A 24332-nucleotide genomic window follows, 5' to 3' on the forward strand; every position below is an offset into this window, starting at 1 on the left:
GGAACTCTGCTCTGTGGTTCAGTCGCTCCCAATGCTGTGCGATTGGAGATGCTCCAGTGTTTTAACAGAGCTCACTGGGGCGTTATTTACAGATGTCATGTCCAGCGCAAACAAACAAAGGGTCGGAAAAAAATCAGGTTCCATATACATCACAGCAAGCCATCAAAAAATGCCCATTAATCCCAATCCTGAGAATCTGCATGAGACATCCTTAAATCAAGCATTTAGAAGTTCCTAAACCCTTGCACTGAGCCACTTACTAACCCAACCCAATTACTTTATTTGAAATCCAACATTTCATTTTTTGGAGTGCCTTAAGGCACTATGCTTGTGGAGAAATAACACATGAGCTGCTTTAAGACAGTAAGCCTACAGTCTGCTGTTTTGTTTATTGTGTGCAGGGGTCAGCGCTCTGCTGACTGTGGCTCTGGAGGGAGTGCGTGACCCCGCCCAGCTGCAGAAGGTGGAGTTTGGTCGAGGATTCGGCTACAAGCTTCCTCTCAGCATCGGCATGCCGAGCGTCGGCAGCACCATCCTCAAACAGATTGTGAGTCGTTCATGTCACTGCTAACCACAGGTAGAACAGCTTCAAGGCCTCAGTCTGCTTCAAGAAACTAGTTGTTAGGACGTGTCGTCTGACCACGTATAAAGTCAGACTGCTTCTACCTGTTCTGAATGGATATGCTGGAAGTCAGGGTGAAAAGTCTGCTGTCGTAGCCCCCCTCCTGATCTCTCTCCAACAACTCTGTCTTTTGTGTGACTTTATAGTCTTTCATGAATCGTAAAAATGCGGAAAACGGCCCACCCTTCCAGACAGTCTCTCCTTGAAGACATTCATGGCGTTGCATTCAATGGTTCTAACAAAAAGTGACAGAAGTAGGGTTCCCACTTACTGTCACACCTCCACACACCTGGCTAATCAGTGCATGAGGTCGGAGTGTTGATTGTCAGATTGTAGGATGTAACCTCCACCCATTCTGTTGATTGAACAGGGTTTGAACTTTGTATTTACTTATTCTGCTCTGATTGGATAGATCTCTACATGATTATAAAATATACATAATCTTTATTTAACCAGGTAATCTCATCGAGATCAAGATCTCTTTTGCAAGAACGAACTGAGTACAGCAGATAGAAAGTAAAACAAACATAGCTAGACAAAACTAAAGGACAAATGCATACAACAAACATAACCAGACAAACAAAGGCGCATAAAATACAAAGAAAAGTCAGACATAACAAAAGCACGTCAGCATCAGAGACAATAACAGACGTCACTAAATAGATTTGAAGTTAAAAGTCTAAAATCGGCCAGTGGAATGAGACATTCAAGTTTTACAATCCTCTGTAATTTATTCCATTTATAAGGTGCAAAGTAGTGGAGGGCCGTCTGACCAAGGTCAGTATTTACCCGAGGCTAAGTAGAGTTGAGATCTGCTCTGTTGAGCAGTTGTTTTAAACTTGAGAAGTGATATAGTGAGGCAGCTTTTGCAGGAGACCTTTATAAATAAAAATGATGGAATGATTTTCATATAGTTCACCGTGATGAGTACGATCTTTATCTCCTGAAATGAAATGCAAAGCACAACGATGAACTGCATCAAGTTGTTTTTAAGGTCGAGCGAGCAGCATGAGAATAAAGGATCTCTCCAAAGCACAGACATGATGGTTGACTGTACAATCATTTCCTGTCCTCAAAACAGAGGCGTGCTTTATTCCAATAAAAGAAACCCATTTTTGTGTTATTATTATTATTATTTTATTTATAAGATTGGACAATTTCAATTTCACTACCGTTAAGTGTGTGGATGGCACGGAGATGCGATCTGGAATTATGACATTTGTCTTGTCAGCATTCAGTTCAAGCTTGAGATCCTGCTGAGATGTCTGAAGAACATTAAAGGCAGATGGTAATCTTGATATTGCATACTTCATAATTACTGAAAAGTCGAAAGGGAAAAAGTGCTGTCAGGAGAGGAATGTGAAAATGATGATTAAAGGTTTCTGCAATATCTGTTTGTTTGTGATCGGACCAGTTCCATCAGCAAAGGTAGTAAAGTTGAGTGATTTTCTTAAGACTTTTTCCAGTTTTCCAGAATGAAGCTGCATTACTCTGATGCTTAGAGAGTGGTGACAGGTAGTATTCAGATTTAGTACGTCTTATCATGAGAACAACACTTGATTCTCAGAAAATGTTGAAATAGTTTAATTTATGTCAGAAAAAAGTCAAGTAATCTCACGGTGTTATTTTATCACTATATATGGTTTGCAAGTATACAAAAAAAGACTTGTCATTTATAGAGAGAGATTGATCAAAACTGAAAAAATACACCTTCCAACAACTTCAAAGCTGTCTGATTTACATGTTGTCTGTTACTGTTTGCTTTTTGAAATAAGGACCGTATAAAGAAACCAGGAAATTTGCATTGTTTTTTTATTTTGTCCTCTGCTTTCTGTCTCTCTGCAGGACATGGTGTCAGATAGGGAGTGCTGCAACGTCATGTGCAAATGTTCGGGACATGAAGGCATCCATGGGTCTCCAGGCAAACCGGGGATAAAGGTGACTGGAATGCACACACCTTTTTAACTTTATACAGGATGTTAAAACCGTTGTGTCAAAAGCAATAAGAAGGCTGGTCTGGGCTGAGAGCCAGCAGACACTTGTAGTGATTTCATAAAGTAAGCAACAGGTCTGGTTCAACTTTTGATATTTCAAAGAAGAGGATGTCAGACTTCACTTTAAGCCCTTTTTCTGTGCATTCTAAGGTTAAACTTAAATGTCTACATTTTTTACTATTCTCCTCTGGGGGATAATATTTTATGTATTCATAAAGTGATAGTACAGGAGGTCAACAGTCAGCCTTATTATCCTCAAGGACATTGGTTGCTCAGATGCAGTTTTAGAAGGCAGACAGGCATAAAGTTAGCTGCTTTACTTGATTTTTTTCTGCCCCTGATATTGTTGTGTGTGTTTTTATAAACAGGGTGAGTCTGGACAGAAGGGTCAACCAGGCTTCCCGGGAGAGGAGGGAGTCATTGTAAGTGCTTCTTCAGTCAGTTTATCCATACTGTGTTTACTCATTTACTCTTTTTATACCAAATTTGGTCAAGATGGTATGAAACTAGGAGGAGTGGTGAAAAGCCTGGAAGCATTTTTTAAAAGTCTGGGTATTTTATAAAAAATACAATTATCTGCTTACTTTCTACTGAATTTCTTTGAAATGTGTTAACATGTTGTTGAAATATCATGCTAACTAACTGATAAACCAGTGGGAGCAAATGGGCAGAACCATGTGGTAACCTAAGTACTATCTTTTTTTTATTTTTTTTATTTTTATGTTTTGGTTTTTGATGGTCATGAATGATTTCTAGTCTGCTGCTGAAATCTGTACTGAAGTCCTGAAAACATTTCTGTTACACACAGAAAATAATGCATTTATATTTGAGATTTACAATATGAAACAGTGTTAGCTGGACCTGTTGGTACCTTCTGGACTCCAGCGTAGTCTGCTGTGTCTCTGATCACTTTGTTTGGTTGTTGCAGGGTGAGCGAGGGCCTCCTGGGCCAAGTGGACCTCAGGGCCTCCAGGGCTGTCCTGGAGCCAGAGGACAGAAGGTACAGTCTGTGGTGGAGGAAGTATTCAGATTCCTGATTATACTTTGACTTTTACTTTTACTTATTTAAAACATTTAAATGCAGATAACAGAGTATTTTTTACAGTTTGGTATTATTATACTATAGTATAACATAGAATCATCAGCATAAAGATGTATATAAGAAGCAATGTTATGTATATAAATCGTGCTGATTAATCTGCTGATTATTTTCTCCATTAATCGATTGATTGTTTGGTTTGTAAAAATTCTGAAAATAGTGAGAAATGCCGTCAGAGCCCAAAGTGATACCTTCACAATGCTTGTTTTGTCCAACCAACAGTAGAAAATTATTAAAAATCAATTTAAATTATTTCTATGGATTACTATTAATGCTTCTACTGTTAACCATCACTGTTACTACTGCTGCTACAAAGTTGATTACTACTAAAACTGCTTCCCCTACTCTACTGTGTGTGACTATGTTAATATTACAACTACTACAATTACTGCTACTGTAAAAGCTTATATTGTCAATGCCTTAAAAGACTGTAACCGTTTGCTTTCATATCTGGGTCTGATTATTACTTTTTTGGTACCAGTGAAAATGTGTTCATTGCACCGAGTATCAAAACTACCAAAAGCACCAAAAGGGGGCATTGAATGTCTGGTTTACAGAGCCCCGAAAGATCATATTAACTTATGCGCACAACTTAGTATCTTGTGCACATAGGATATAGTATATATAGTATATACAGTATTGATCTTGTTTGATGAAAAAAAATCTTTTATAACTTTGGGGGGCTCTGTACTGCGGAGATTATGTTAACTTATACTTTGATTTGCCAGTTTTAGACTATTTTATTCAGGCAAAGTTCTTTAGCTGTGTTTAGACAACTTTTAATATTTGAGAACTTTGGCTTCTTTTGTTACATTTTAAAACAGGATTTTGTAGAAAAACATGTTTATATTTCTCAAAATAAGTGTGTAAAAAGTGTTGTTTCAGTATCAGCTACCGCTCGGGATGTGCCAATAAGTTGCACTTAACAGAGCTACAGTGTGCGGACAGTGCCTGAACAGAAAAGGTGTAGTATAGGCACTAGCATTTAAAATGTCCCCCCGATGATACCCAGACCTCTTCATATCTATTACTACTGCCACTACTACTACTATTAATAATAATAAATAATAGAAATTATATAAATGCAATATGTTTTCATGAAAATCTGGTTCTACATAAAGCTACAACCGTATCTTTAATTTTCACCTTTTGTGTATTTGCACTATTTTTAAAAAAAAATTTAGATATAGTTATCTAAGAAGACTGCAATCATCGTTTCACTTTAAGTCCACAGTTATCTGCTATTCATACGTATCAGACAAAAGAACCATGACATTTAATTTTATACAAATATTTACCAGTTTCCCGTGAGACCAGGCTGAAAGATGTTTATAATAATGATAATTTATAAGAGAGCATGTTGTAAGCAGCCTTTCAGATCTAATCCCGTTGTTTGTGTTTTCAGGGCTACCGAGGACTTTCGGGCAACAGGGTGAGTGACTCGACACAGCTGGAATGTAGTCAACAGACAATTAAGAAGTGATGTGAAGTGCTGCATTCACTGAAGTATGCTTGGACAAAAGTTTGGAGTCACTTGTTATATTGATGTTTCTTCTTTCCTTCAATAACGGCTATTTTAACATAGATAAAAAACAGTATAATTATACACCAAATGTATTATTATTATTATTATTATGTAGGAAGAGTTTTAGAATAATTAAATGATTTAAACTGCCGCAGCAGTGAGTTGTGACAGCTGATTCTCCTCCAACGCTGCAGGGTGAAAATGGAGAAGACGGACTGGACGGAGTCGACGGAGAGCAGGTACGAATGTCAACGTCGAAACATCTTATTAGCAGTTTTAGTTTTAAAGAAAGTCAATAGATAAACCAAGGCCTCGAGTAATATTCTCATTTTCAACAAATCCAATCATTTTAGTCAGTTTTTAATTATTTTAACATCTTGAATCCTAATCCTCCAAACTAATCTTTCTAATCACAATTCTAACCCTCTCGGTAGCTTCGAAATAATGAAAGCACCACTTGTACGAACATATTAGTTCTCTCGTGGCACGCAAGAGTCATTTAACTTGTCGCAAACATAGAATTTTCTCATATATTTCATCATATTTTCTCATTTTGCACAACTCATAAACAGTCTGACTTTCTGCACAGGGGGGAAAACACTTTTATTTAATTATAGTGCCTTAATCTTAATGAATTTGGAGTTTCAATATGATAAAAGTAGATGTGTGTGTGGAATAATGTAAACTTATTGCACTTGGTCTCTGTGTTTCTCCTCTGGAGAGTGAAAGCAAACAACAAGCTAGTAAAGTCAGATGATGTGCAAACGCAGTAAATCTGTAGTTTTGTTTTTTAGTTGATAATGAGCAGGAGACTCTTGGTCCTGAGCTGTGTTTCTGGTTTTGTGTTTGCAGGGGCTGACGGGACCGGATGGCGCTCGAGGAGAGAGAGGACACCCAGGAAACCCAGTAAAAAAAAATACTAAAAACCTGCATATTTATTTTAATTTCCCTGCATGGCGGTGCTCGTCTTTTGTGTTTGGGTTGTGCAGATACATTTTTATCGAAGATTATTTTCTTTATATTTATCAAACATTGAAAAACATTTAATTCAGCATCAAGTATGATGAATAGAATAGAATGAATAATGCTTGAAAAATAAAAATTTTAATAATAGACATTTTTTACTGGCATTAATATCAGTGCAATTTATCCATCCACACTGATCAGCTCGTCTCAGTGGAGCGCAGAGGCGTTGACCTCTGACCTGGTTGACTGACGGGTTGAACTGTCGTCCTCAGGGTATCCCAGGTATCAGAGGGGAGGCGGGGCTGAAAGGACAGCGAGGACTGAGAGGAGATCCGGTGAGTCCCAACAGTTTCTCTCTTTCTGTCTTTTTACTTTTCACCAGAGCAGGCATCAGTTTCTCAGCTTGGGAAGAAGTTCATGCCATCCTCTCCCAGATCCCACCCCCATCTGTGCAGGCACGCTGACCAACCAGTAGGAGTCATGATCCCTCACTGGCTTCCCACTCACAAATACTCGCAAGGCCCGCTTACATAGAGCGTGAATTTTAGGGTGATTAATTCGCATGTCATTTAAAAATATGTATTACTGAACGAAACACAACACATACATTGCAAAATTTGTTTCTGCAGAAATGCAAAATTTATTCGCTCTAAGGACTATTTTCTCATGTTTTCATCTGCAAGAAGAGGGCCAATCACAACAAATGGCAACAGCTACATGGCCACGTAGCATCCAGATCTGATCACCTGTCTATGTAATTATCTAAATAACTTCTTAAGAGCAGATACTCTGGCTGGCAAAGGTTCCTCAAATGCATGCAGGCCACTGGATAAGAAAATAATTCATTTAAAAGGTAATTAGTTTATTTGTGCATACGTCTGTCTTTCACATTATTTTTAGTTTTTTATTGTTGATGAAAATGTATTTTTATTTAGTTTAGTTTTCTTTATGAAAAATAAATATTGTCAAAGAATATTTTTGCCATAGTTTTTGCTGATGAAGTTAACATTGGCACCGTTGTATGATTTGTACCATTATATGCTGTAAATTTCACCAAACTCTATTTCTAGTGTTTTCTTTCCGTAGATATCGTGAATTTTACATTCCTCTACTCAACATGCTTTTGTGCAAGTCCATTCTTACTAAGCACCAGTTTCCAGCTATTAGCGACTCAGCTGGCTTTTTACGCTTTAGCCACTGGAATTAGTTGCCCTTTGGGATTACTACAGTTGCTGTCAGATCTTCTCCTCATCGTTGCCAGATACCAGAAACCAAATAATTGTTTAAAGACTGCAGAATTATCAAACTATCGTACATTCAAGTCCAGACTGCAACGCGCCCAGGACCGAGTTTGAAACATACATGACTGTGTGTGATAAATAGAATAGAATAAGTGTATCAGTAGTTAGTTCACTAAGATGCTTTGACTACAACATTTATCGTGCAGGTTGCAGGGTGCACTATGCATCCTAGCGTGTGAGATGACCAAACGCATGATTTCATACTTAAACCGTACCAAACTAAACTCGTAAATTACAGCCACAAAGAGGAGCCTCCCCAATCCAGTACAACTCTGACAGGCCAAGTCTACATATTTGGATGTTGCTGAGAAAAGACAAGTCTGCACTCTTGGCAGTTAAAAACAGAAGACGTTCATGGGCTTACATCCCAGTTCAAAATCCCCACATCCGACATATCTGATCAACAAACCCTTAAGCTTAGAGCAGAGGCCTGCAGATCTCTGCCAGATCCTTTTGAAACTTCTTGAGAAAATGAGCGAATAGACAAACAAAGTGACGGGGGTGAAAACAAAACCACCTTTCCATTAGTTTCTGGCTGAGCTCTCCACATCAGTCACACATGGACACTTTTGCTTCTCGTTCTCAGTCTCTTTAGACTTTCCAGCGTCCCTGCAGTCGCATCACATTGCCATCATATTTTTAAAAGGACATTATTAAATGTCTATACTGTCAATAAATCTAATATCCGCTCTGTCTTCTGTTATAAAGCGGGTCAGCCAATCACAGCTGGAACACAGCTGGAACCTCCACTTTAGGAAACTAAACACTACGTGGAGTTTATCTTTTAGGACGGACCGTGGCTTTGTGTTTTGTCTGATATTTCAAAATACTACTGGTTTATAAAGCACTGAATGATTTAGGGCCAAAGTACATTTCTGATCTGCTACGTTATGAACCATCCAGACCTCTCAGGTGGTCTGGGATCAGGTCTGCTTTCTGTCCCCAGAGTCAGAACTAAACATGGAGAAGCAACGTTCAGTTTTTATGCTCTATCAGGAACAAACTGCAGGTCTGCTGCAACTCTCTGTTCTTTTAAATCAATGCTGAAGACTTTTATGTTTGCCGCTGCCTTTTATTAAATCAAATGATTAATTTCTTACACTGTAACTTTTACTCTCCTGTTTTATCTTTTTATTTTCTATTTAACGCTTTAAGTGTTTTTAAATGTGTTTTTTTTTTTATATTTCCCTATGTTGCTTTTATGTTTTATGTAAAGCACTTTGAATTGCCTTGTTGTGAAATGTGCTATACAAATAACCTCGCCTCGCCTCGCCTAGGGTGAATCGGGTGCTGATAACACCGTCCCAGGAGCCAAGGGAGAGCCCGGGAACCCAGGTTTACCGGTGAGAAACATCAGACTGCACGCGTATTAAGACTGATGATAAAACTTCAAGTCCCACAAAGCACTGCTGTGAGAACATCCAATCAGAGACAGGAGTTTTGATCCCGTTATAATCACCTATTATGACGTCACCGAGGTCCCTCACTTTGGTCATATGAAGACACCTGAACAAGTTCAATTTGCTGAAGAAGGTCATGCGATACAGCGGAAAGTTTTGGGAATAGCTGCATTTAGGATATTTACCACATCCAATCAGAGAGCGTCTCAGTTGCAGCTAATAGTGGGTTAAAGTTAGAGGTTGTTGGATAAATCATCAATTTGAATAAATTCACTTTAGGATTTTGGATCAACTGTACTGTAGTATTTAGAGTCATTCTACTGCAGATAACAAACAGGTAAAAAGAAGCTGTTTTTTTGTGTTCAGATGTATTGAAGTCTTTATTAAAAGGGAACCTCTTCATAATCCAAATTTAATACTTTAATAAAAATACTTCCAGAACCGTCATCTCCAATAGTCTAAAAATCTGCATCCAAGGTTGGGAATTTTGCCCTGCGAAAAATCTCCATTTTGACAAAGCTTTTACTCTTTCACGAGTCCTGAATCCTATTTTATTGTATTCATCCTGTATTTAAATCCACAGGGTCCACCTGGAAAGGACGGACGGCCAGGTGAGGGTGGAATCGATGGAAACCCGGTGAGATTTCTGATCTCCATTTTGTCTTTTTATATATATATATATATATATATAATATGTCCATACACATCTACAGTATATGTTTATATATATATGTATACTATATGATATACAGTATCAGATACATATGTACATACAGTATCAGGACTCCAGAATAACTTTTTTTCACTGAAGTGAATGTAAACCGTCCCAAAATCAACATGTTGTTTGCGCCATTCAAAGAAATAGGTTTAAAACAAAATCTGGAAAATTATCTGTAAATTGTCATGAACAGAATTAAAAAATAAATAAATAAGACACAATATAGTAACACAGCAGCGGCGTTTACGCCACCACGACCACGTGGCCCGAACACAAACACATAGAACTGATGAACGTCATTCAGGCTTACATAAAATCATATTGTGAACATTACTCGCCATGCTGGCAATTTATTTTGGTAGGAAAGCTGCCATAATATACTCACACACAGCCAGGGTAGCGGCTAAAGTTAGCTAGCTGGTAGCAGGCAGCTGGCTAGACTGTTTCAGCCAAATGCTCGATCTGTAAGCAGCGCAAAATGTTGAATGCATGACTTATGTTGTGTTTTAAGTAAAGGGTCTTACTTCTTCCATCACCGGCTGTGATGATTCCAGATGGACAGGTTTTTACTGTGAAGCAGCTGCAGGAATACATTTAAAGTATATTAAAAAAATATATTTGAATATAAGTCAGTTTTTTGTTGTTGTTCTCAACTGATTATATTTCAAAGCAGCGTATTCGTGCAAAATTAACTACTGGACTACTTTTGAAGTCTGTGTTTATTCACCCAAACAGCCAGTAAACCATCTGTACAGATCGCTGTATTGTGCATTTAGTCCGAACACACAGGAGCCAAGTGCTAAAAGATTTCTGAATGATAGTTTGTTTTGTTACTCTTGGATCATGCTTCGTGCCTTTTAATCCAGTCACATCAGAAGGGTTTCACGCTCTAGCCTCTATGTGAACCAGCCAAGCAGTACAGACTGTTATAATATTGATGTAGTGAGTAATACATTCTTTAAATAGGTTATTGTTCACAATAACTGTTATTCTGCTGTGCAGGGTCCAGATGGAAGAAGAGGCGCAGTCGGTGGGAAGGTAAGAGGAACTCAAACAGCACTCGGTCCTGTAGACAAAGGTTGATAGATCCATTACACACTGAAATACTCTTTTTAAACTCTGTGTGTGTGTGTGTCTCTTTTTGCAGGGTGCACCTGGACCCCCGGGAGCACCAGGACTTCGGGGCAGCCCAGGTGCTCCTGGTCCACAGGTGAGTGATCAGACAACAACTGCCAACGTGACGCCAAATCAACAGATAAAAGGAACAGTCCAACATTTGGAAGTTCACCTCACTCTGATGAAGTTCTCTCTCCTCCTGATCTCTCTGTAGAGTTTATCGTTGCTGTTGCCCTCATGTTTGCATCTCATGCAAACGAAAAGTTTCCCCATCCCTCTTCTGTGCAGATTGCTGCATGAATGTTTGTTCCTGTCGTGTTTACAGTACAGCTGCTGCAAATACAGAAAAGCTGCAAGTCTTCAATGAAAGTTACATCATTGTAGAAATGTCCAGAGGACACTAGAAACTGATAGACATGCTGGTAATTAGGTTAAAGTTAGAGGGATATATTCCAAATATCAGAATAATCAAATTAAAGATTAAATAAACATTGGCTCTATTACATTTTTGAATATCATTGACGGGTGGTTGACGGATTCGTCCCCCAGAAATTCCTGTTGTGGACGACTTGCAACGTTTTCTAAATGTGACCAACGTGTTGCCTTTGTTTTCTTTATGTTTAAGCTGCGGTGTGTTGGGCTCCGTCAGCCACCACAGTCTTGCTCAGGAACCCGTGAGAATTCGTTTTCTTGCAGGATTTTAGTGATGATCTCGAGCATGGGTTCCAAAAGTGGGTGTTTTTAAGAACGGGCTGAGGGCGCTGCAAAATATATTTCCTTTTTTTTTTTTTTTTTAATTTTTAGGTTTCGCCACATAAAAAAAACGGGGCAACTTTTACATTACTTATGTCTTTATATTAAGTTTTCAGGCATATCAAAAAGGAATTACTGTATTCAAATTAATGTTAGATATGCTTACGGTTGCTGGTTGGCATAGTAACGCAAAACTCTTTCCACTCCCCCCTCGGGCATGCTAGCTGTGCCTCAGGGAAAGACTGTCAGCGTTGCCAAGTAAGCTTAAGAGACATCTTGAGACAAAACGCTGCTCGTTAGCCACTAAAAATATTAAATACTTCAAGCGACTAAGGTAGATAAAGGTGAATAAACAAACAATCACTACATGATGTCATGTGTGCTTTTTTGTTTCGCCTATAAACTTTAATAAGTAACAATTACCATGAAGTTCGTGCAATCCAGAAAGTCAGATCACAAACTTTTGAGCGCCTTGGACGCTTTCGATCACTTGCACTCACTTAACAATGTCTTCATAACCTTCTGACCGTCGACATGGAGGGATGCCATGAAAGAAAGAAAATCCCTATGAAGGGGTGCCATGGTTCGAAAAGGTTTTGTTCATGTTATTTCAACACCTGCTGAGTCATTTGTTACCCCCATCTGTGAGGTCAGCGCTCCTTATGTTACGTCGTGATTCGGTCACATGGCGTTCCTTCTAACTTTTAACTTGTTGCAGAAGGATGTTCACATCCACATATGGTGATCGCTGAAGGCACTGTACACTACTTAAAACCCAGTCCCATAAATTAAGAAGCTGAACGTCAGAATTTTACCCTCGTTGTCTTTGATTCATGTGAAATCAAGAGTGAGGGAGTAAAGAGCCAACACAGCAAAACATGCCCAAATACAGACTGCACTGTGTTTTGGTTCAGCACGGACCCAGTAGATTCCCGAAAGTTCATTTACAACAGCTGCAACCAGCTGTCCTTCTGCCAAACGTATAAATGTTTCTTCATGCAAACATATACAGAACAACAAGGGACATACAAAGGGATTAATGTAGAGAGACGTGGAGTCAGTCAGGTCAGAGGGTTTTGGGGTCTCTCCAGTCCGAATGTGGTGTTCAGGATGGTGGATTTGGCACATTTGAATGTAATAACTGGCTTGGCTGATGGACAGACTTCCAGAGAAATTCAGTGGAGCTGTGCGGGAAAATGAAAAGCACGTTTCTATGGGGATCTTGAATAAGGAGAAAAGGAAAACATGGAACAATGATGCCAGTGAAAATGAATAACAAATTCTATTTTAAATTCTATCAAATTCTCCCGTTGTTTGATCATTGCTTTCCTCTGAAACATTTAATGGGCTGAATCTGTGAAAGTACATATGTACAGCGGTCTTATGAGGAATGGTAAATAATCACCAACTATCCCTATTTTTTGCTGCAAGAGTAACTTTAACGACGCATCCGGGATGCCGCACCTTGATGTGAGGTGGTAACACGTATTCTGTGATCTTGTGTCTGTCACAATGCACACGGAGAAACTTGTTGTTGAGGTATAGAACAAGACTAAGAGTCTGCAGCCGTGCTTGTAATAACACTCAAGTGAATGTGGAGCACTGTCCTAAACCAGTCTGTGTTGTCTCTGCAGGGAACCAGAGGGGAAAACGGTGATCGTGGACCAAAAGGAATGTCTGGCTTTCCTGGACCTCAGGTCAGTACATCACCTCAACATCGTCCTACTTTATTTGTCAAACTCAGACTGCTGAAGACTCGCTGCGGACTGCGGATTTTGTTGTTTTACACTGAAATCGCTTTAGGAAGGGATCTCTGTGTGACCAGTATGGACAGGAGGCGACCAAAAACCCTTTCAGTGTAAATATGGGCATGTCAGTATTGTTTTAAGATATAAAAATATGAACATATCCTTTTAACATTGTTCATGCCGGAGAGGCTGAATCCAGTCCAAACCTTCCTGCCACAAAAGATCAAATCACTATCAGACACTATACAAAATGTTAGAAGAACCCACCTGGAAACTCTGCACTGATCACTATAAAACATTAACATTATTAAACAACAAAAAAATAAATTGGGACAGGAGAGGTGGGCTGTAACAATCTGCCAACAATCCAAATATACCTCAGCTACCTGGAGGGTGGGTGCTGCAGCATCATCAGCTCCTGCTGCTTCCTGCAGGTATGCATTTTTGTCCTATGATGATGATGATGATGATGACATACCACGTGATCAGAGCTGATAGTCACCTTTGATCCACTCAGGTCAGGTATTAGACGTATCGACATACAGACCTGAGGCCTGGAGCAATACAACAGGACCCTACCTGAGCTGATTAGAATGAACATAATGTGGACTCGGGTCAGACAGGCAAGCTGAACAAACATCTTTAGGGTCTGAAAGTGTAATCAGAAAAAGTGATTAGGAAATGCTCCATTTGCAGTAACAAAATACAACTAATTACACGGGTCATCAGGCAGTCTGCTGGGAAGAAAACGTGTTTCCACGAACAGGAATGTGGTTTTTATTTCAGCTTTTTTTATTTTTTTCTTGATTTTTATTTCATCACTGCTAATAAAGTTAAGCCAAAATGTTTTTGGGCTTTTATTTCCATTTTTTTTTTTTTTTTTTTTTTTTTGGGGCAGTTTGACCTCGTTTCTGGATCTGTTAATAATTACAGCACTGCGGTTTGGTTGTGGTCCACTGACGTGACTGCACAGAGCCAACATCATAATTTAGGAGTAGCATTCGTGAAAATACACTAATGTTCAATTATCAACTCGTATACTTCATTTCATTTGATCGTATACTGCTTCTTTAACTGCTCACTTAAAAGTTGTAGACATTGTTTGCCATTAATAACAAACTAAACACTTGTCCAAATGCATATAAATGATTTACATGATTAGAATGTGTTTGTAGTCAGTTTAAAGGCCTCAGTATGCTTTAAAAAACTGTCTGTGTATCGCATCTAAAGGTCAAAGTGTTTATACCTGTTCTGAATGTCGATGTGACCGTAACGAACACAGCAACTGTTTGGTAGTTTCAGCTCTGCTCTTCCTGCTCTGACTCTGTTGGTTTTTCTGCAGGGTGGACCAGGACTACCCGGAGATCCAGGATTAGCCGGACGCCGTGGCGCTAACGGACAGAAGGTGTGTGACATCATTTCCTGTGCCTCATCTGAGATTTAACAAATACACCATGTGTTAAGTCCAGATAAAATAACTCTGGCTATGATAGAGTTCTCTCAGGGACATTAAGTCACACTGAGGTCATTGAACAGTTTGTTGTTGTTGTTGAAGGGCCAACCAGGAGATCCGGGTGTTAAGGGTGCTCCGGGATCACAGGGACCCAGAGGACAGCCAGTAAGGAGCTGAACATCAGTTGTGTTTGTAAATACTGTATAATGTAAAGTGTATATTTATATTTCAGTCAGTGACTCCGACTGTCTGTGCTCTGTTTCAGGGTCAGGATGGCAGAGACGGTTATGGAAGTCCAGGACCCAAAGGTGCCAAGGTAGAGCCGACCTTAACAACTTGAAATACCTTGAATTTGAATTTCCATTCAAATGTAGCGCGAATTTCAACCAAATTCCCAGAAAATCATCAAAATAAAACATGTATGAATGCTTGTTTCCACCCGCTGCTACTGTGTGAATAACAAAACGAAAAAGCAGTAACATTTAAGTAAAAAAAACAACAACATAAAAACAGGTGGATGGAAACATGCTTACTGTCTGTCACTTCAGAGAATCCTCTCGATAACTGTGTTACCCAGATTTGGATTATTACTTCTTACCTTCTCTGTACAGGGAGATCCGGGTTTTCCTGGTTACCCTGGTCTGCTGGTGAGTCCATCCATTTTCTAATAATTGAAATGTAAATGATACCAAACAAGCCAAAACATGAAAAAGAAGAAGCATGTTGGAGTCCAAACTGTTCAGGCACGAGCCATGAGTTTCTGTTTGTTTTCCCGTGTTCAGGGCGAGGACGGTCTGAAGGGAACCAAAGGATATCCAGGACGCAAAGGGAACCGAGGTCGAGGGGTGAGAGACAAACATACCTGTATTTTGATTTTGTTTTGTTAATTGTGTTTTTGCTTCATCGGTGACTTTTATTTCTGGTCTGATCGATCCAGGGGAACTCGGGCAGGCCCGGAGAGTCAGGCGTGCCTGGAGACCCGGGACATCCAGGACACAGTGTGAGTTGTGGTGTTTAGTGATGATCACCAACGAAAACGAAACAACGAAACCCTGCGACCTTTACTCTCAGAGCAGCAGGAGACATCAGTCAGTAATGATTCCTTAGCTTATACTCAAATCTTCCGCCAACAGGAAATGAAATGATAATTGAATCTGAATATCAGGCTACTCGTATGACCTGAAATCCCTCTACGGATAATCACAGTATTAAATGATAATTATATGACTGAAAATACGAGTCAAGTTTACTAAAATACCTCCTTTCCCTCCATCCAGGGTCCCAGAGGTCCTCCTGGAGGCAAAAGCATGGCTGTAAGTCCGCCTTAAATTCACTTCACCTTCCCACATTAGGGGAAATATGAAATATATTTATACACAACATCTTTTCTGTTGTCTCAGGAGTGTGAGCTGGTCACCTACATCAGAGACAACTGTGGTGAGTGTTGAGGAGTGTTTGTAAATGTTTGTGAACCAGTTCATTTGTTTATAAGATCTGTTTTAGCCCAGGAGACATTTGTTTTTGAGTGTTTTCATGTACTTGCTAATCAGTTGTTTTATTTTTAAGATACAGAACACATTTACTCCCATTTTTATGGGAAAAAACAAACCGTGAAAACAAATGTGTACAAATCCATCTAAACTTAGTGCAATATGTACTGATCTGTGCCTCCAGTTGAACTCTAAATATTATTTTTCTCCTCCACACAGCATGTTCCCACGGTATGTAAATCTACATTTTGTGACTCAGAACAATATGGTAAGTACAAAACTTCAGCTGTAAGATTTACTCTAGAGATGCCAAAAGAGTGAGATCATCAAGCCCACATTAACACCTTTTAAACGTCTTTGGTGTCATTTTTCATGTCTGTAACTGTTGACTTTGGACGGAGGTTGGCAGTTACATAATATATATTTCTAAAAGAGATGTCAGTGTTGCGAAATGACAAACGAGGGCTGGCTCTACTCCAGTCTAGAAGGTGGTGGTAATACACCTGAAACACCCGAAGATGATTAACTTACTTACAACACTAACTGAACTCCTCCCCGCACCCTATCTGAGCTCAGACACCCGGGGGGAGCTCGGAGGAGAGCCGCTGCTCCTTCGCATCGAAGTTGAATTGGTTCGGGCATCTGATCAGGATCCTCCTGGGCGCCTCCCTTTGGAGGTTTTCCTGGCACGTCCAACTGATAGGAGACCCCGAGGTAGACCCAGAACACGCCGGAGAGATTTTATATCTCATCTGGTTTGGGAACACCTCGGGATCCTCCAGTAGGAGCTGGAGAGGGACGTCTGGACCACCTTGCTTAGCCTGCCTCGACCCGGCCCCCGGATAAGAGGCAGGAAATGGATGGATGGATGGATGGATGAACAGTTTAATCAGCTAGCTAACAGCGATCCAAAAACTTCCACAGACGCATGGCTCTCGCTCCTCCATTCAGATCACTGCTCTTTCATCCGCAAAGATTATTCAGTGAACTTTTCAGGGTCTGATCAGAAACGCTACAACAGCATGTTACGTTGGATTTCAGTCCCTCTCTAATGCTTCTTGAATGCATTTGGCTTATTCAGATGCAGGAAGTGTAAATGGGTATTTGTAAGCTGTGGTAACATAATTGGAATATTTTTTTAAATTCATGTTTGGCCAAACAACACTGTTGTAAAAATGGAGCCACTGGAGGTACATCAAGGTGGGCAACGTTAGAAGAAAGTACATTTTTGGGCACAAATTCAAAGATGATAGTCATTCAGACTGAACTTGAAGCGAAATTTCGACTGGCTTTAATAATGTGTCTCTGAAGTCTTGTTTGTTCACTACAAACAACCTGGAAAGTTTATGGGTCTTTATGGGATGTCAATTGATCTGTTGGCTGTTGGCTTCCGTTCGCGTCTTTCCATTGACTTTGAATACAACTGACGAACATCGAAAATTGGTTATGTGCTAGGTCTGAACACACCTTTCCAGTTTTGGGTTGTGTTTGTGTAGTAGTGTTACTTTATTCTCCACTTTTCTCAACATCAACTCCTCTAGGTCATTCAGAGTGCCCGGCGTACCCCACCGAGCTGGTGTTCGGTCTGGACATGTCCGAGGACGTGACCCCCGCAGCCTTCGAGAGGCAGCGCTCCGCCCTCCTCTCCCTGCTGGAGGACATCAACATCGCCGAAAGCAACTGTCCGACTGGCGCTCGCGTCGCTGTGGTGGGATACAGCGCCTACACCAAGTACCTGATCCGCTTCCATGACTACCGCCGCAAAAAACAGCTGATCGAATCTGTGAAGAACATCGCCCTGGAGAGGACGTCCAACACTCGCCAGCTGGGGGCCGCCATGCGCTTTGTGGGTCAGAACGTCTTCAAACGCGTCCGAGCAGGAATCTTGATGAGGAAGGTGGCAGTTTTTTTCTCCAATGGGCCGTCTCAGGATGTTAACGACATCGTCACCGCCATGATGGAGTACCGCGGCCTCAACATCGTCCCGGCGGTCATCTCTCTGAGGAACGCTCCGTCTGTTGATCGAGCATTGCAGGTAGGTTTGGTTCATCAGCACAGTTCAGAAGCTGAGGCCCATTTTTGTTCACTCACTGACGTCAGGAGGGGAATCACGTCAAACTAGACATCGTTCCTTCAGTTCTTCAAAGTGTCGGCCCAGAGTGAGCGATCACTTCAAACTGACCTGTGATCCCATAGTGTGCAATTCGAATCAGACTAGTCGTTTAACTTTGACCAATCAAATCATCTTTATCGACTGGTTTGACATACAGAAGTGATCGGGAAGAAGGTGCCAGGGACCGACTTCACTGTTCCACCTGACGGCACCAACAACATTGTTCCTCTTTGGCTTCTCCATGTTTAAAGTTAACAAGCTTTCTGTGCTCCTATTGTTCAGTGTGAAAATGACGCAGTACATGGGATAAAACAAGCAATTGTTTCATTCCCCAACGGCCCGCAGCTGTTGGGTCAGGCCATTATTGGGCTGATATCATGTAGTCTGATCTTGGCTGTAAGTGTCTCACTTCAGGTTCGGTATTTACCGTATGTCAGCATGTTCGGTAAAATAATTTGCCCTGAAGGTTTTTATCCACTGCTGACGTGACTGCTGTCTTCATTCGCATTCATGCCAATATTCTGATAACACTTTTCTCAGTAGATATCTCAAATTTAGAGCTGCCAGCTTGTTTGGCCTTCAAACACATAAATTAATTCCAACTTCTTTTGCACTTAGCAAACCTTTTCAGTTACAATTATATTTATGGTCTGGTGTCAGAAATTTGTCTTCAGCATTAAGAAACTGCAGCTGCGCTTGAAAAATGATCCTGTGGCTGTCGGATCATTAGCTTGGAGAGGGTGTACAAGAAATACTGTGCTTTTAAGTATGGAGATGAGGATGAGATGTGGCTGCATCTTATCAACACTAAGCCACTGATGAAATGTTCTTTTTTGGCAAAAGTAAATTGAGCGATAAATAATGACAGTTGCTGTTTCATGTCAGGTTGATGACACAGGAAACTCCATCTTCACAGTGCTGGGGAGGCTGCAGGACTTGGCTGCTGACCTGAGCAAGGTCAAGAACTGTGCAATCTGTTATGGTATGCACTGAGCCTCATGCTTGGATTAACATTTAATATAAATCATTAGTAATATTATCAAGAATGTGCTTCATTTTTCATTTTTGCATGCTTTTTGTAGGTTGTACTAACACATTTATTGAAGTAAGAGATTAAATTGTCACAATTCCCAGAATTCGTGGTCATGGGTTAGGGTTGAAATGTAGATATTGAGCTCACAGTAACAGCCTGGTACAACACACGTATTCCAGACCAAACCAACCCGCCTGTCGAAATACCGCTCTATCTTACCCTTACTTGTGAGCAAGACCTGAAGATACTTTAAGTCCTTCACTTGGGGCATTAACTGAAGGGGGCAATCCACCGTTCTGGCCGAGTACCGTGGCCTCAGACCTGGAGGTGCTGACTCTAATGGGGTCAGTATGCTTTGAATGAAGTGCTTGTTGGATCATCAGATGCCATTTGTAACCTCCCCCCCACATCTTTCTGACATCCGAATTGGAGCAGCAGCATCTGACAATTTTTGTAAATTTTGCTTAAAAATGGGTACTACCGCCCATTATATCCAGAGCCTTCTGCATCTCAGGTGAATCTCAGCTTGTTAACTACCTCGCTGACCTCCACCAAGGCTTCCCCTAAGATTTCGGACCCACAGGGCATGTTGGTTTGGATCAGGAGTTCCTAATAATTGTAACAAATCTATGCTTTAAACTGTTATGTAAAGAAGACGAGGCAGGTTTAGTAAGTACTTTCAACGCAAAAAAGTGCCTTCAGGAGCCATTTCCTAACCAAGCTAGTTTCTTGATGATTACCTGGTTGTTTTCTCAGACCCCTGCAAACGTTTAGAGCAGTGCGCCTTCATCCAGGACGTCCCGAAGCCTCAGGAGGTCGACTTGGACCTGGTCATGGTGGTGGACGGCTCCAGGGAGGTGCAGGCTGATGAGTACGCTGGTGTCCAGCAGCTGTTGGGCTCTGTGGTGGAACAGCTGGCCGTGAGCCCGCAGCCCCGCCGGGCCGGCAACCAGGCCCGGGTGGCTGTAGTCCAGCAGAGCGGCACCCAGGCTACCAAGGTAGAGTTTGGCCTGCAGGCCTACCAGAACCACGACCTGATGAAGAGGCATCTGATCCAGAAAATGCAGCAGCAGAGCGGCTCCTCTGCGCTGGGACAGACGCTGGAGTTCTCCCTGAAGGAGGTGCTCCTGAAGGCCAGCCAGCCCCGGAGGAGGAGGGCGCTGCTGACTGTGGTGGGCACCCAGACGGGTTACCGGGACCGAGCCAAGCTGCACTACATCTCCCAGAAGGCCAAGTGCGAGGGGGTGGCGATGTTTGTGGTGACGGTCAGCGAGCGCTACAACCGGACGCAGGTGGAGGAGCTGGCCAGTCTGCCTGTACAGCAGCACCTGATCCACGTCGGCAGACTGAAGGCCGACGAGCAGGGCTACGCCCAGCGCTTCATCAGAGTCTTCCTCACCGCCATCAACAGTAAGAGACCTGACAGATTCAATTAGATTAACAGTTTGTCATGTCCAGATGTCATCTAGTTCAAATTAATGGGCAACCTTAAATAATTTTTTTCTTATTGTTTCTAAAAAAAACAAAACAAAACAACAAACATGAATGTATTTGTCCTGTGCTTATTTCAGAGGGAATGAACACGTATCCTCCTCCTTCATTAAAAAAGACCTGCAACCAGCTGACAGACCAGGAAGAAGAACAGTTCTTAAATGGGTAACTCACACTTTCTAAAGATTTACACACGACTTTAGAAGGAACAAGTTAAACATATTAACTTATTGACTAACATCTGTCAACACAAATTTAACATTTACACATTTTTGGGTCACCTAAGGCCTTCAAGGCTGAGCGGAAATTACAGGTCAGACGTTTCAGGAGCTTGTTGGATTCAAAGTCAACTCGCTGTCACAGCTACTACTACTTGGTAGTATGGTATCAGATATCCTGTCATGTAATCCTGCTCTGTCATTCACCAGCTGATACTGATACACAAGGTCAGGTTGGAGAGAGCAACGCAGTCTTCAATGGGAAGATAAAGGCAGTGATGAAGATGTGTGTTGGAATATTTGCTTCACATAAGAGCTGGAATCCGGCAAGCTTTCGTTTAAATTTGTGGTTCAAACAACATCTAGAACTTTAGGTTTAAAACTGGGCTGTTTTTGTTTGAAAAGAGGCATTTTTTTAAAAAATGTCTAGATCTCATATAACCTGTGTTTAACATAAATACACTTCTAGGAGTCGTGTTTGTGTCACCGGATGAACGTCAGTCCGGTCCTCTCTCTGTCGGCTCTGTGTTTTGTCTCCAGCAGCTCCTGAGGGAAACATCTGGCTCTTCAGCTTGTGAACATAGAGGAGCATTTAGCAGCTAGTCTCTCACTGTGTCTGTCTGCTGTCTGCTGTTTGCTGCTGGGCAAGTTGAGTGGGTTTATTAGAAATCGGCTGCTGCTGGAAACAGACTGAGACTGAACCAGACAGGAAATGTGCCACAAAACCAAAAGTAGGAGCTGAAATAGCTCCGTAGAGCTGCAGAGATGGTGACAGTTCATTGTGGTTTCACAACTACAAGCAAAATCCCTCACACTACACACAAACTTTTGATCCACTGTCAATATAAAAATATTGATTAGTGCTGCTTTAAGAAGATTTGTGGGTCAAAATATGCAAATGCTCTCATACGGCGCTTTTTTAGATATTAAGTCTGTGGAAGAACGTGACCATAAATGGCAAAAATATTTCAGATTTTCAGCAGAATCTGACTGACTGACTTTTACATATTCTGTGTTATTCAGAAGAATATTACAATGAATCACTGAGTTTTGGCTGCTGTGTGTCCAGTCAGGGGTCGGCACTGCTGGAGGAGGATTTGATTATGGATGAGGTGGCGGAGAAGTTTCAGGAGCAGACGGGAGTACAGACTCAGACTGCTCAGCTGGATGTCATCAACACATTGACCAGAAGGGACCGCCAGAGTTCGCTCTTAGGAGCTAACCTCAACGGTAGGTTTGTTTTAGGGCTGAGAGGTGGAGTTTGCCTCATGGGAGAAAAGTAGTATCAGTTTCAGATCACAAACAAGAATACATTTAACTGTCCTGATAAAGTAAATATTAATACGCAGTGTTGTTTTGAATTTGCGTCATTTAAAGGATAAGTCTGATAAGTCTGAAGTGATATTCTGTGATGGATCTTCTTTTTCCATCGTTGTCCAGAAACCATTAAAACACATCATCGAGCCGCTCTGCTGCACTGGCTGACATGTTCCTTCATCACCGTGAACACACACACTGTAGTTTATTCTGACTCAGCCCCACACACACCGTCCTGCTGCCCCAAACACTCACTACAGCACCACATGTGGATTCATCCGCCGCTGGAAATAGTCCCCGACAGATGCTCTGTTTCCTCCTGTTAGTCTGATAAAAACTACAGCGAGCAGCTGTTTGAGGAAACTACTGAGCCTTTTTAAACAGGAAACTATAGATCTGTGAGGTGTTTTTAAAGATTTACGTCTTCAGCCGACACGTTGTTGGTTTGGGTCTGCTGCACATGGGGTGTGTTAAGAATAAGATAAATATAGAATAACATCAGACTGATCCTTTAAGATCATCAGATGTTTAAACCGAGGTAGTGTCAAATTAACTAATTTGTCAACTTGTCTAACTTCCGATTGACTCTGTCGTCTCTCACAAATCCAAACATCCTGCTGAAGCCGAAGCTGTCCAGCTTTGTGTCCAAAGGTTAAAGCAACTGACACTAACACTGACGAATGTGACAAAAGTCGTCGCAACAAAACGTAGCTATCCGCTAAATTTACCATAAGTGTCAAAGTCAGAATTATTCAGATCCTGGCAGTCTAAAGGATTTTCGGTTTTCCAGGACACATTATCAGGCATTATGTTGACTGCCTTGGATTATCTGTCTGCCTCATGGAATGAAAAAGAAAAGAAATGAAATCCTCTGTGATTTGTAGGATTTCATCACCAGAAATGAGTCTGTAAAGCTTTATACCAAAGGGATGAGCGACATGCTCAGTATAACACATCGATCTCTCTGTGCTGTCTTCTTCCAGACACCTGTTTCCTCAGCCAGGATGTCGGCAGCTGCCAGAACTACACCATAATGTGGTTCTTTGACAACGAAAAGGGTAAATGCTCCCGCTTCTGGTACAGCGGCTGTGGTGGCAACGAAAATCGCTTCAAGTCACTGAAGGATTGTGAGAACCTCTGTCTGACGAAGAATCCATGAGGAGGAGGAGGAGGAGGGAAAGTCTTTGAAAACAGATGCATCTTCAAGGAAAAATACCAAGGCGACCTCACAAAATATTGAAAAGCCTGTTGAGCCAGCTGAGTCTGTTCTGGGACTTTTAAACTGCTGTCGAAAACACACAGGGAAAGTTTAACTATTCCACAACTCAGCAGCTGCTGATGAAGGAGTTTTTATCAAGACGAGTTGCTTTGAGTGTTTTTCCTTGAACATGAATGTTTTGTTTTCCCCCCCCCAAATAAAACACCTTATTTTAGTGAATTCTCCTTGGAGCTTTTTTAGTTTTTTCATCTCTGCTGGAGTTTTGCAGTCAAGAGCTTTCTGTTGGACGTTGATTCCACCTTTTACTGTACCTGATGCACAACCGGGACTTGAGCTTCTTTCAGGATAATTTTGATTTTGATTAGGTGCTATTTTTGAAAGAAGATCAATTCCCATGGGTCAAAAACCAGCCTTTTTTTTTTTTTTTTTGGAGCAGCTCGACAAATGCCATTGAAATGCAGGTCACATGGTTCATCTGGATTTTTTATAACATTTCTACAGCAACAAACTGATGTATTTTGTACTAGTTTCTGATTAAAACTTTAGATAACACCAAAACTCAAGCTTTGTCCAGTGATGTTGCTAGGTACACGTCCTGTGTCTCTGACGCATTAAAATCCGAAAGGACACAGTAAACTCCCTATCGACGCGTCCGGGGGACGCAGTCTGTTTTTTCCATGACAATGCTACATTGTGAACAACAAATACGTGTTGAAATCATATAAATAAACTAAAGAAACCTCAGTGTAAAAAAAA

At 41.1% G+C, this 24332-nt stretch overlaps 1 protein-coding gene across 1 annotated transcript in view; it reads left to right on the top strand.

The window, feature by feature from the left end:
- LOC122881114 (collagen alpha-6(VI) chain-like) overlaps nucleotides 1-24332 on the top strand; it is a 59378-nt gene extending 35046 nt beyond the window's left edge. Inside the window, exons 13-40 of the mRNA XM_044206880.1 lie at nucleotides 402-547; nucleotides 2468-2560; nucleotides 2985-3038; nucleotides 3545-3616; nucleotides 5121-5147; nucleotides 5435-5479; nucleotides 6093-6146; nucleotides 6479-6541; nucleotides 8785-8850; nucleotides 9491-9544; nucleotides 10628-10663; nucleotides 10773-10835; nucleotides 13129-13191; nucleotides 14585-14647; nucleotides 14798-14860; nucleotides 14961-15011; nucleotides 15307-15342; nucleotides 15478-15540; nucleotides 15633-15695; nucleotides 15973-16008; nucleotides 16096-16132; nucleotides 16405-16416; nucleotides 17727-18220; nucleotides 19184-19280; nucleotides 20088-20741; nucleotides 20903-20987; nucleotides 22110-22270; nucleotides 23341-24332. Coding sequence (XP_044062815.1) covers nucleotides 402-547; nucleotides 2468-2560; nucleotides 2985-3038; nucleotides 3545-3616; nucleotides 5121-5147; nucleotides 5435-5479; nucleotides 6093-6146; nucleotides 6479-6541; nucleotides 8785-8850; nucleotides 9491-9544; nucleotides 10628-10663; nucleotides 10773-10835; nucleotides 13129-13191; nucleotides 14585-14647; nucleotides 14798-14860; nucleotides 14961-15011; nucleotides 15307-15342; nucleotides 15478-15540; nucleotides 15633-15695; nucleotides 15973-16008; nucleotides 16096-16132; nucleotides 16405-16416; nucleotides 17727-18220; nucleotides 19184-19280; nucleotides 20088-20741; nucleotides 20903-20987; nucleotides 22110-22270; nucleotides 23341-23516 — 2927 coding nt within the window. The 3' untranslated portion in view covers nucleotides 23517-24332. The remainder of the gene's footprint in view (nucleotides 1-401; nucleotides 548-2467; nucleotides 2561-2984; nucleotides 3039-3544; nucleotides 3617-5120; nucleotides 5148-5434; nucleotides 5480-6092; nucleotides 6147-6478; nucleotides 6542-8784; nucleotides 8851-9490; nucleotides 9545-10627; nucleotides 10664-10772; nucleotides 10836-13128; nucleotides 13192-14584; nucleotides 14648-14797; nucleotides 14861-14960; nucleotides 15012-15306; nucleotides 15343-15477; nucleotides 15541-15632; nucleotides 15696-15972; nucleotides 16009-16095; nucleotides 16133-16404; nucleotides 16417-17726; nucleotides 18221-19183; nucleotides 19281-20087; nucleotides 20742-20902; nucleotides 20988-22109; nucleotides 22271-23340) is intronic.

The sequence above is a fragment of the Siniperca chuatsi genome, linkage group LG9 (assembly GCF_020085105.1).
Source record: "Siniperca chuatsi isolate FFG_IHB_CAS linkage group LG9, ASM2008510v1, whole genome shotgun sequence".
In the NCBI taxonomy this organism is placed as follows: Eukaryota; Metazoa; Chordata; class Actinopteri; order Centrarchiformes; family Sinipercidae; genus Siniperca; species Siniperca chuatsi.